We start from the raw sequence: 12701 nt of genomic DNA, 5'->3' as shown, positions 1-12701 counted from the left end.
TGGGACTTAACACTGAGTGTGTATATCAGATAAAGCCACACTAATTGTGTTCCTTCTTTTTATTTTTTTTTTGCCCCCCCCTCCCCATTTTCTTTCTGTTTATCTGGCACTGGATGTTTGGAAACTGCAGGACTCTGTTTGGAAACAAGATCAAGTCGGTGGCCAAGAAAGCGTTCTCAGGGTTGGAGGCTCTGGAGCACCTGTGAGTAACCCACCATGCCTCAGAGTTTGGGAAGGGGGGGTCTGCCAAAAGTAGCTGCTTGAGAAATCTGCTAGCAATTTAATAGTGTCTTTGTAAACTGAGAAGCCAGTCCATTTGTGGGGGCCACCTGCTTCCTTCTCATTATAAGTCCGCCTCAACTTTGGCCTTTTTTTGTGCCAGGAACAAAGTTGTAGAACATATGGGAAATTTGCATGCTCTTAATTTTTCGAGAGTATCACCTTGACTTGCCCATTACTGCTTTGCAGGCTGTTAGCAATGAAAAGAGGCTGGTGCAGGCACAGCACTCCCTCCTCCTTTGCCCCAGCTCCCTCCTAAACCCAGGCTCTGGCAGTGCCACGAGTTACAGATGGCTGGGTTTGATGCATCCCCACTCAACATCCCCATTCAGCACAACCCCCATTTGCAAGAAGTGAATTTTGGCTGCCTCTGTGTAATTTTTTTCTGTGTCCCAAGGCTGATGACTCCAGCAGTGATTCATGAATAACCTCCTTTCTTGGATTAAGACAAGTTAAAGTATATGTGACTGTGCTCTACATGTTTTATTGGCTGATGATTGTATGAAATGTTATGGCCATCAAGAGCACACTGAAGAGTTTGGGCTGCCTGACTGGGAGTACATTCCCAAATAAAGGTGCCCTTAGTGCTCTACTGAGATTGTCCTCTTTAGGCAGTGTTTGTCTGCCCTACCTGTCACTTGGTAAACTTCAGCCCTAAATCTGACACTGTGCTTTTTCAGAGAACAAATTATTTTTTTAATTAGCAATAGTTGCGAGGGAAGGCTTTAACCCCTTCCTTTAGAAATACTGGGATGTTTTTTTAAACCAAACAGTGTCCTCTCCAAGTCATTTTCAAATAATTCCTCAGATGCTGCTTAGTGCAAGTATTTGCTTTCTTTTATGTTTGCTGAAGGTCTAGCCTGGGGTGGGTACCACATTCCTGACTATCTTTGGTTATTGAGGGGGCTGAGGAATTTCTGAGCTATGGATGATGGAGGTAGCTCAGCCTGAGGAAGTGCAGTGAGAAGATGGGGTAGGGAATGACTTGGTGATTCAGTTAAGTGTAAGTTTTGTTGGCTGGCTATTGTTCAGCAATACTTCGATAATACAAAGATGTTTTGAGGAACATTTCTATGTAAGTGCTGAAGGCCTTAACTAGGACCTACCAGATCACCTTTTACTGGAGTCATTGCTTAAATCAGTGTGAGAGGCTGTGTCCCAGCCATGGCATCTCTTCTGTTGACCCTGCCTGTGGTTGTGCCTGCAGGAACCTGGGGGACAACGCCATCCGCTCCATCCAAGCCGATGCCTTTGCCAGGATGAGGAGCCTGAGGCAGCTGTAAGTGATTGTCCTGCTCACACCCACCCCAGGCAGGAGGGATCCTCCTGGCCCTGCACCTCAGCAGCAGCACAGGTGCTGCCCACACCACCACTCAGGCATTCCCCCTCCCCTGCATGCTCCTCTGGGGGGTATTTTTACACATCAGGAGCTGTCATTGCATGTAATAGTGAGTGAAATTAGATCATGGGGATGGGTTCTTCCAGCAGGTTTGTGCTCTTATTGCCTGTGCAATTATTCATCTCCATTCAGGAAGTCCAGCCCTGCTCCTGTTAGCCAGCTCTCCTGCTCACAGCACCATGGATTTAATTCCCAGTGGCCCATCTGCTCCCTTGCTGTTCCTGTGTTTAGGGTTCACACACAGGACTGATACTGCAGTGATAAGCACCATTTGAACTGCATGCACTTGTCATTCAGCCTTCTGGTGTAAAAATACAGATGTGTTATCAGAGCTGCTGCTTGTGCTCCAGGCTGGGGCTCTGCACTGTTATCAGACACTGTTTCCAGTCTTGCCTGGTTTCCTTTTCTCCTCTTCCCCGTAAATATTTAATCCACTGTCAGTGTGTTGCTATGCCCCAGAGTAGTGCAGTGTCTGTGGAACACAAAATCATTTATTTAGTATTTGGGCAGGTACTGGTTCTTGCTCCTGACATTGGAAATGGGAATCAGATGGTCACTGCTGGCAGTGACACTTGATACCAGTGACTGGGAGTGAAGAAGATAAACACTGTGTGTCTGTTATGTGATTAAAAACTTTATCTTCTGCACTGGCACTTGAAACAAAATTGAGATGAAGGATTGATCTTATTAGGAAGAGATAGTGAGATCCCAGATACTGTGAAGGAATATTTATAAAAGGGAGAAGTTCAGATAGAGGACATTTACATGCAGAATGCATTGTGCTGAAGGATCTCCTGATCTGTCCCAAGTACCCAGGAGGGTTTTATGCCTTCATGCATGGTAGAGGCTACACATCTTTCTAGAACAGGAAAGAGAACAGCTTTGAAATGTCAAATCCCTATATTCTCTCTCTCTCCACTCAATTTCTTTCTTTTTCCCTTCCCTGCTCATTTCAAACTCCAGGATTTCCTGAGTTATTGGGTAGAAAATTAGCAGGAGATTCACATCTTGTAGTGCAGTGCTGGAGTTGGGATTCTCCTGGGCTCTTGATACCCTGCACTTGCATAGCTTGTAGGATTGCAGGACTGGAGCTCTCTCTGGGGCATTTCCCAGTCTCTGAGGCATCCTCACATTCAATTCCAAGGATCAGACTGAATTTTGCAAGCCAGACCAAAGTATGAAAGCCCTGTTTGTGTAAATTTACAATTCTTCACTGGCCTTAGAGCTACGCTGAGCCATAATTTGGCCCAGAATATTAAAAAGAACCCACATTAATCCCAAAGCTCCCTTTTTCTTTGCCCCTTTTCTTAGTGTTGGATCAGAGAATTACAGAATCCTACAGTGGTGGGGTTGGAACTCAGGATGCTGAGAAATGTTTATGTGTTTTGTTTTCCAGACTAGTTACTGTTCCTGTGGGGTTTACACAAATATCTTTGGTCATTTCTCCTCTGCTGCTTCTTTTAATCAGTAAACACAACTCCAGGGTCACCTTATGGAAGGCAGGGTCTCTCTGCTTTCTGCTCTGCCACGGAGGGAACTCAAAGCCTTTCAGTGGGAGCTGGGTGTCCCCTTTCTCTCTGGTCATCAGCTAAATGCTGAATTTGGTCCCCACCAGGGGCTCAAACCCCAGAGGGGCAGAGCAGGAGCTCATTGATGTGTCTTGTCTGTTCCTGGGGATCACTCTGGGGGCTGGTTAATAATGACAAGGAGCTGCAGAGTGTCACTGCAGTACAGGAGGGGGTTTCTCTAAATGTGTCATGCCTGTAACACCTTCAGTGCCTCAAGGACATCCCTGCAGTCCTTTTTCTTCCTTCCACCCATGCTGGTGGGGGCAGGAGGAACGTGTTTAACATGAAAGGGCTGTGGGTTTCCCAGCCTTCCCTCCGTGCAGGACTCACAGCAGGCTGGTGTTGGTTTTGTTTCCCTGCAGCCACATTAACAGTGACAGCTTCCTCTGTGACTGCCAGCTGAAGTGGCTGCCCCAGTGGCTGGTGGAGAAGGAGCTGCAGTCCTTTGTGGTGGCCACCTGTGCCCATCCTGAGTCACTGAAGAGCAAGAGCATTTTTGCCATCCAGCCAGAGAGTTTTGTGTGTGGTAAGTTCTTGCCTGCGTGTTTTGAGGTTGTGTGAAGGGTAGGAGTCACTTGGGAAACATTTTCTTTGAGTACCAGCATGTTATTATGAGAGGGTTTCTGTTTTGTTTTGTTATTCAGTGGGATCAAAGGAAGCCCAAGCCTGCATTTAAAAAATTTGTCATTGGCTACAATTTATTTCCCACTAAAACCACACAGTGGATTGCTTGCATCCAGAGTATTCCTTACAGGGCTCCCTGAGTATTAAATCAAAAGGGACTAAGGCCTGTTCCACTTCCAGATGGGGCTGCACAGACACTTCCCCAGTCCTCTCTGTTTGATACTATCAAGCCTGCAGCTGTAATTTTTTTCCTTCTGCAGTGTTCTGAGCTCTTTTTTTGGATTTGTGTTCTTCACCCATCTTTTCTCCCTCTTGGAGACAGCAAAGAGTTAAAAACAAACCCCAGAGGAGAATCCCTCCATCACAGCTGCTTCTTTGGGGCCAGTAAGGCCCACCCAAATACTGCAGCTCACTCTGCACCTGAGCTATGGTTTCAAAGCAGCTTTACTTAATACCAGCACACATAAACATCTACTACTTTTCTCATAAGGGAAAAAGAAATTTAAATCATCAGAAGAGGCCAAATCAGTGCTGCTCAGGCATCCAGGTTTTGGGGAAAAGAAAGGCTTGGTTTGGGAGCCAAACCCTGTGCAGTGGAGCCAACCAGTGAGGATCCTGGGTGGAGCTGCACATGGCTGTTGGAAGGAAAAACGAGCTTTTGCAAACAGCATTTAACTGAGCTGAATGCATGACTTGCACTGAACAGGGAGCAGCAGAAGCTTTGTTCCAGTGTCCCTCCTGATCCCCCAGTGACACTCTCTGCCTAGGTGGCCCCTGTCTGAGCAGGCTGGGAGGGAGCCTTGCTGTGCTCATCTGGAAGAAGAGATCCTGAAAGCTCCATCCCCACAGCAACATCACAAAGCAAAAGCAGCTTTGCTTCCCGGTGCCTGCCAAGTCCTCCAGGCACTAGTAGTCCTGGTTCCAGAGGCCTGGCTGTTTAATTAAACCTTAGTCAAATATTAAATTACACCATTTGTAGAAACCTAATAAATGAATCTGCTTGGATCCTTGCTAAAACCAACAGTCTTTAGGGCAGAGAGAGAGTGTGCAGAGCTTTCCACCCTGGTCGGGTGACAGGCAAATACAGCTGCTTCTGCTTTGAGAGTCATGGAGTCCTTTAGGCTGGAAAAGACCTCTAAGATCTTTTAACTTTAACTTACTTACCATTAACTTACTGCAGCCAAACACACCACTAAACCAGGGCCCTGAGTGCCACATTGACACATGATTTAAATACCTCCAGGGATGGTGACTCCAGCACCTCCCTGGTCCCTGAGCAGCCTGTTCTGGTGCCTGACAGTCTTTCTGGGGAAGAAAGGTTTCCTATTAACTAATCTAAACCCCTCTCCTGGCACAACTTGAGGCCATTGCCTGGGAGAAGAGACCAATCCCCACCTCACTAAAACCTCTTGTGAGTGATTTTCCCTGGAGGGGGACACTTGCAGCCCTTTAAATGTCCTCTCCCCTCCTACTTCATGCCAGTACAGGTCTGGAGGTGAGGTCTAAAGTTCAGTTGTGCTCTTCATGCATTGTACAAAGAAGGACAACTTGAATATGGTCTGAATATCTTCTTCAGACCATAGTATCTTTCTCAGATTCACTTGGTGAAGAAGCTGGGTGTCTTGTAGGTGTCTGAGGTCACTCAGTGACCACCTCAGCCCACTGAAGGAACCAGAGGAACAACAGTCCCATGTAAACCAACAACTAACTCAATGGAGCTGTGTGTGGCACACCTGCTCTACAGAGCACTGCTTATTTCTCATTTCACCTCTTGGCTTGCTCCAGCCTCCCCTCAGAGCCCAGCACTGACTCTTCATTGCTGCTCTTTCCTCCCAGATGATTTCCCCAAGCCCCAGATCATCATCCAGCCCGAGACCACGGTGGCTGTCCTGGGCAAGGACATCCGCTTCACCTGCCTGGCTGCCAGCAGCAGCAGCTCCCCCATGGTGTTTGCCTGGAAGAAGGACAACGAGATGCTGCACAACGCCGAGATCGAGAACTTCGCGCACGTGCGCGCCAAGGACGGGGAGGTGATGGAGTGCACCACCATCCTGCACCTGCGGCACGTCACCTTCGCGCACGAGGGCCGCTACCAGTGCGTCATCACCAACCACTTCGGCTCCACCTACTCCAACAAGGCCAGGCTCACTGTGAATGGTGAGTGGGAGCTGCCTCCTCCTCTTCTTCTCCTTAGCCTGAGCTCCTGCTGAATCGTGGTACAATTCTGTTGTGTTTGCGGGGTGCCCCGATGAAAGGAGGGAGGATGAATCTGACTCCATGTTCTTATTATTTTATGATGCTATAATATATCAAAGAATGCTATACTAAACTATACTAAAGAATACAGAAAGGATACTTAAACAATGCTAAAAAGATAATAATGAAAACTCGTGACTCTCTCCAGTCTTGGCACTGATTGGCCATTGAGTCAATACAATTCACACCCGAATTCAGTGAAACAATCACCCATGGGTAAACAATCTCCAAACACATTCCACATTAGCAAAACACAGGAGAAGCAAATGAGATAATAATTGTTTCCCTTTTCTCTGAGGCTTTCCCAGGAGAAAAATCCTGGGTGAAGGGATTTCTTCAGAGAATGGGAATGCCACACAATTCCTTGCTCCTGAGGGTCTGTTCCTAATGGCGAGCTCTTAACCTCTGCACAGCAGCTGTTTGTATCTCAGTGGATGCTGGGAAATGTCCTGTGAGGAGCACACACCCTTTTGTGTTGGCTGCCATCCAGCCAAGCACTTCAGCATGCATATTCTTAGCAGCCTGAGCTGCTGCTCTTTGGCTGCTCAGGTAGATGAGCACGACGGCGCGGCTGGAGTGCGCTGTAGCTGTGATATTTTCTGAAAAATCCTTTCTTTAGGATTTTTTCTTCTGAGAAGCGTCAGGAACAAAATGTAAACAATGATTATCTGCTGTTGTAGAATGCAACAGGTAGATCTTTGATGGCCCATGTTAGTTGTTCCTAATTAATGGCCAATCACAGTCAGCTGGCTCAGACTCTCTGAGACACAAGTTTTTGTTATCCTTCTTTTTCTTTTTCTGTTCTTAGCTTACCTTGTGATGAAATCTTTTCTTGTATTCTTTTAGTATAGTTTTAACATAATATATATCATAAAATAATAAATCAGGCCTTCTGAAACATGGAGTCAGATCCTCATCTCTTCCCTCATCCTCGGACCCCTGCGAACACTGTCACAGTGCGCGGCTGAGGGCCACCTTAATCCCTCTGTGTGAAGGAAAGCAGAACTGCCCAGAAGACATTATTTCCCCACAGAACCACTCACACTCTTTTCTTACTTTCCCTCTATCAGTGCTGCCATCATTTATCAAAACTCCCCACGACATCGTGAGCCGGACGGGCACAACGGCGCGGCGGGAGCACGCGGCCGAGGGCCGCCTTAATCCCTCTGTGGGAAGGAAAACAGAACCGCCCAGACAACGATATTTCCCCAGAAAATCACTCACACCCTTTCCTTGCTTTTCTTCCATCAGTGCTGCCATCGTTTATCAAAACCCCCCACGACATCACGAGCCGGACGGGCACGACGGCGCGGCTGGAGTGCGCGGCCGAGGGCCACCCCGCGCCGCAGATCGCCTGGCAGAAGGACGGCGGCACCGACTTCCCCGCGGCCCGCGAGCGCCGCATGCACGTCATGCCCGACGACGACGTCTTCTTCATCACCGACGTCAAGGTGGAGGACATGGGCGTCTACAGCTGCACGGCCCAGAACTCGGCGGGCTCCGTGCTGGCCAACGCCACCCTCACCGTGCTGGGTGAGACGCCTTTTGGCTTTTGTGTGTTTGTAATTGTGTCATGTGGTTGTGATCCTGCAGTTCTGTAGTGTATGGCTCTAAAGTGCATAGAGAGTGTTAGGTGCTGTTCGTCCGTTTTGGTCAGACAAAGCAGTTCCTCTCTAGGCCCAGGAATGAAGGACACATCACTGTCTCCCTGCCCTGAGAGATGGAATCAAAAGTCAGTTGGGGAAGAGCAAACTTGGGGTGAATGACTTCATTACCTGAAGCTGTAATTGGAAGATTAACCCCCAATATGCAAATGGACCAAACTTATAAAAGTGTAAAAACCCATGACTCATCATCCGGTTTTGGGCGTAGTCCCTGGGGCTGCTTTCATCTGCCCTAAATGAACCTGAAGAGGCCCTTCAGTAAATATAACTGCTTTTATTCCCTTAATTTTGTCTGGCCTCCATTTTTAGGTAGTCCCCAAAAGGCATCATCAGTGCCCCAGAAGGCCAAGTGCAAGTGGGAACAGGGAGGGATGGCCATTAAGCTCTTTACCAGTTGCAGATAAAAGAGACAGAGTCAAATGGTCTGCTTAGTCTTGTTTAATTCTTTTACACTGTAGTTCACTAATGAAAAATACCTGTTAAGTAAGAGAAGGAGCTGTAAGTTGCATCTCCTCTTGTGCTGAGGAAGCCTCTCCAACCAGCCTATTTCCTGTCTGGGAAAATGACTTCAAAAGGAAATTGCACTTCATCTCTCTTGCTCTGTGAAATACTTCACTTTTCAGCTGTTGGCATATGTCCTCAGAAGTTTCTTGTTGGGGAAACTTAACAGCAGTTGGTTGTGGGAAGTGAAACCTTGGCTGTGGTTGTTAGATCTGTTGTGGTGTGTTGTGTCTGCTATATTCCTGAGCACATGCCTGCTTCGTGCCTTGCTGTGTCTGCAGGAACACGAGGAACTTTCAGTGCTGTTAAATCTGACAGGGATTTTAGGGACAGTTGTTACACCATTGTTGGGGAAGATGAAACAGGAAAGCCTTATAAATATGATTGTCTGGCAAAAGATTTTGAGAATATAGAAACTATAAGCGAGATTGAAATGAAAGCAAGCTTTGAGATCCCTTAGTTACTGAACAACTGGAAAAGAGTGGTGTGGCTGGCTGAAGGTGATCCCCTTTTGATGAATTAATACCCTCTGTCTGCAGACAGGTCCAAGGGTCAGAGCAGACCCTACTAACTTAGCAGAAGGGGTCCAAAGAGTAGTTTATAGGGTTTAAAATGTAACACAGTATGGCATTGTAATGATTCTTATAGGCTGTATGTAAATGCTATAAGATTTGTATATTGTAGTAGATTGGTTAGTGAGAATCAGAATATTCAACACAGAAGAAGATTTATTGTATTGTAACGGGAGCCTCACTCTCTTACCTTTTTTACTCCCTTACGTTCTTACCCTCTTACTCTCTCACCCTCTCATCCTCTCTACCCCTCTCTTCTCTCGGGCCTGCTCTGAGCTGTGGCTGGCAGCTCCCAGCAGGGCCCTGCACCGAGGCCCTTTGCAATAAACCCCAAATCCCAGCAGGGCCCTGCACCCAGGCCCTTTACAATAAACCCCAAGTTCCAAGCCCTGGCTTCAGAGATCTCTCGTTTCCATCCATCCCGACTGTCCTACCCCCATCACTCCTACCCACCATCCCTAAAACTCAATTTCTGTGCTTGTTCTCCCGCAGAGACACCATCCTTGCTCCATCCCCTGGAAGATCACGTGGTGTCCGTCGGCGAGACCGTGGCTCTCCAGTGCAAAGCCACGGGGAGCCCCCCGCCCCGCATCACCTGGCTGAAGGGTGACCAGCCCCTGGTGGTGACAGAGAGGCACCACTTCACCTCGGGCAACCAGCTGCTGATCGTCAGGAACGTGGTGCTGGAGGACGCGGGCAAGTACACGTGTGAGATGTCCAACACGCTGGGCACGGAGCGCGCGCACAGCCACGTCAGCATCCTGCAGGCGCTGGGCTGCCGCAAGGACCGCACCACCGTGGGCATCATCACCATCGCCGTGGTCTGCAGCATCGTGCTCACCTCCCTCGTCTGGGTCTGCATCATCTACCAGACCAGGAAGAAGAGTGAAGAGTACAGTGTCACCAACACAGGTAGCTGCAGTGTCCTGAGGTCCCCTCTGACCTTTCCCATGGAGGCAGAGCCGGCTCGGCAGGGAGCTCCACTGTCCCCTGGAACTGCAGCTTCTCTTGGCTCCCGGGGCTGGAACCAGCTCTCACTGGCTGCTGAAGCATGTTCAGAGCTGCATTTCTCCCCTTGGCTTGCTCTTCAGGAAGGTCTTTTCCACTTGGCTGTAGTTCTGGCCATTGCTTTGCTACTTTGGTTTTCCATGTCCATAAATGATAACTTTTGAGACAGTCTGGATGGTGTTCATGATGCTGGGAACCTGTCTTGGATTTTGGAAATCTGTATTTTCAAAGTCTTCAAAGTCAAAACTTGAAAAATTAAGACTTTTAAGCTGGAATCCCTTTTTTCCATGTTGGCTGTGGGGAGGTGGGTCTCTGTTACTTTTTAGAGGAAGAATTAGCATATATTGCTTTCTCCTGATATCAGAGGGGATAATTTGGTGCTGAAATAGATGTTGCAGTGAGAATAAAATCTCCTGCCCTCCTTACACAGCCTCTGAACAAAACAGAAGTATGGAAGAACCAGCCTAAGACCTTCCCAGCCTGCTTGGAATTTCCAGCCTTCCTTAGCTTTAGATAGAGTACAAAAGGATTTTTAAATACATGGGCTAGGTAGGAAGTCTTGGACAGCCTATTAGCAGTGTATTAGTGTGTATTAGCAGATGTATTAATGGGATTCTTTTCTAACTTCTTTTTTAGTCCTCAAAATCCACAGCTTTGTGCCCAATATAATTGAGTTTCACTTGGTTTTGTGTGGCAAGGGAAACTGAAATTGCCTGATAGAAAATGGAGAAGGCCAAGAGGCTTAAGACTTATTTCCTGCTTAAGAGAATCAAACACCCTTTTCTGCAAAATACTTTTACTCCTGACTTCAGGAGGCAGAAGACTTGAGTCAAAGGAAGGACTGAATTTCAGAGGAAAGAGAAGGATTTACTAATTCTGAATAAATAGTTCTACTGCACCTACTATGTACTGACCATGCCACATGCAAACACTCAAAGTGCCTTTATCAGCACTCTCTCCCACAGCTTTAAGCTTTGAAAAATCAGGAATGGGGCTTCTGAGGGGAAAGGAATATTCAGGCAGTTCAGTTTCCAGTGCATCTACAGAAAACAACCCCTTCTAGATCTGGTCCTAAATCCCCCTTGAAAATGTGAATTTCCTTTGAAAAATCCTGCTGGGAGCTGACTTTTCCCTTCTGCCATTGCTCTAGATGAGACTATAGTGCCTCCTGACGTGCCCAGCTACTTGTCCTCCCAGGGGACTCTGTCGGAGCGCCAGGACGTGGCCATTGGAGTGGACACCCAGCAGCCCAACGGGCACATGGACAGCAATGGTGAGCAGTGCTTTCATTGTTCTGTGATGCTGGCTCTGAACTTGATATGGGAGGTAGAAATCTCAGCCCAGGGTGCTTCTGTGTGTTTGTGTTTGTTCTGAGTTATCTGAGAGATCTTTATAATGTTACTCCTGCATTTATGCAGAGCAGGGATCTGTGTTTGACTTCACAGAGCTCTCCTCTCCCTGGAGTAAGTGTTCCTACAAGCTGACTGCCTCAGAAACTGCTCAGTCAGGCCCTAAGGACTGGACTGGTTTTTTGCTAATTTTGGATTCTGTTTTTGGCAGCAGAGTTACCCACAGTCATACCAGAAAATGCATTAACATTGCCTGTCCCTGCCTTCAGGCTTTGAAATTAAATGTTGGGGTTTTACACTATTTAAACACAGCACATTAGGAAGGAGAAGTTAAGAGTTCTGAACAAAGATCCTCGTGAGATTGTGCAGCACTTACTCTGTTAAATGTTTGCTGAAAATTATCTTTTATCTCCATTTCTATTTTCTCTCCCTTTTCCAGTGTAAGTAAGACCAACAAGTCATTTAACTGAGCAGATGGCTGTGATCTTTACCCAGATGGTTTGTTTGTTACAGGGATGTGTCAGGCTGATGCTGGAAGGTGTCCAGATGTTGAAGCTCCTGCTGTAGGTTGTAGACAGCCCAAGCTGTGTATCAGCTATAACAAAGACACTTGGAAAACTGAGGACATGGCTGATGGAATGTTTGTTCCAGATAAGACAGGTACAAAACCCATTAATCTGGGAAGGCATTTCATGTTTGTACAGATCACAAAACCCTCCAAGTCAGACAGCATTAACACAAAAAATTGTTACCTTCAGAGAAAAAAAAAAGCTCCGAATGATTCTCAGGTGCAAGCACAAAAAATTTACTTTCTCCTGCTTGCTGTGGTTCTCTCTGAAGGTTGGATAGTTGGAATTTGAGGAACCATCAGAAAGAGGCAGAGTAAAGCTCCCAGTTGCCATTTTGCACAGCTGGTTGATGGGAATTTTGATTTGAAATATTCTTAAATTATGAGAACACTTTCTGAACTGAAAGTGTTAAATTTTTTCATGCTCTTTTAAAAGGGCTGTTGACTTCAAAGCTCAGCTTTTTAATTTGTTTTCAAAATTTAAAGGTTGTTTTGGGCACTACACCTGCCTCTGCTCTTTGCCAATTTCTATGGTGTTCCACTCATACTTTTCTATTTTTAGGATGTGCTTTCTGTTCTCACACTGCATTGTAAAAGGCACAGAAAATCAGCCAATGAAACAAATTTTCTCTCTAGGAGAAACTAATGTGAAGTTAAATAATGGAAAGTTGTTGAGTGCACTAAGGAAATTAACTTTCAACTTTCTTAGAAACTCCTTGCTGCTTTGAATCCTGCTAATCTGTTCATACCACTACCAGTAATAACATATTTTGAGATAACAGTGCAAGCTGATGCTGCTCCCTGTAAAGCAGCAGCACAAAAATAAGAAAGGTAACTTGGTATTTTAAAGCAGCTACAGTAAAGTTCCACTTTGCACTTCTACCCTGATTAGAAAGTTTGGGAAAGGAAATAA

General features: G+C 46.6%; 1 protein-coding gene across 1 annotated transcript in view; it reads left to right on the top strand.

The window, feature by feature from the left end:
- The window catches only part of LRIG1 (leucine rich repeats and immunoglobulin like domains 1), a 93940-nt gene that overhangs the window by 76350 nt on the left and 4889 nt on the right, over positions 1-12701 (top strand). The window contains 8 exon segments of the mRNA XM_077184464.1: positions 131-202; positions 1487-1558; positions 3609-3772; positions 5707-6027; positions 7378-7659; positions 9356-9775; positions 11022-11144; positions 11734-11880. Coding sequence (XP_077040579.1) covers positions 131-202; positions 1487-1558; positions 3609-3772; positions 5707-6027; positions 7378-7659; positions 9356-9775; positions 11022-11144; positions 11734-11880 — 1601 coding nt within the window.

Source organism: Agelaius phoeniceus, chromosome 11 (assembly GCF_051311805.1).
Source record: "Agelaius phoeniceus isolate bAgePho1 chromosome 11, bAgePho1.hap1, whole genome shotgun sequence".
Lineage (NCBI taxonomy): Eukaryota > Metazoa > Chordata > Aves > Passeriformes > Icteridae > Agelaius > Agelaius phoeniceus.
This window is presented reverse-complemented; position numbering and strand designations above follow the sequence as displayed.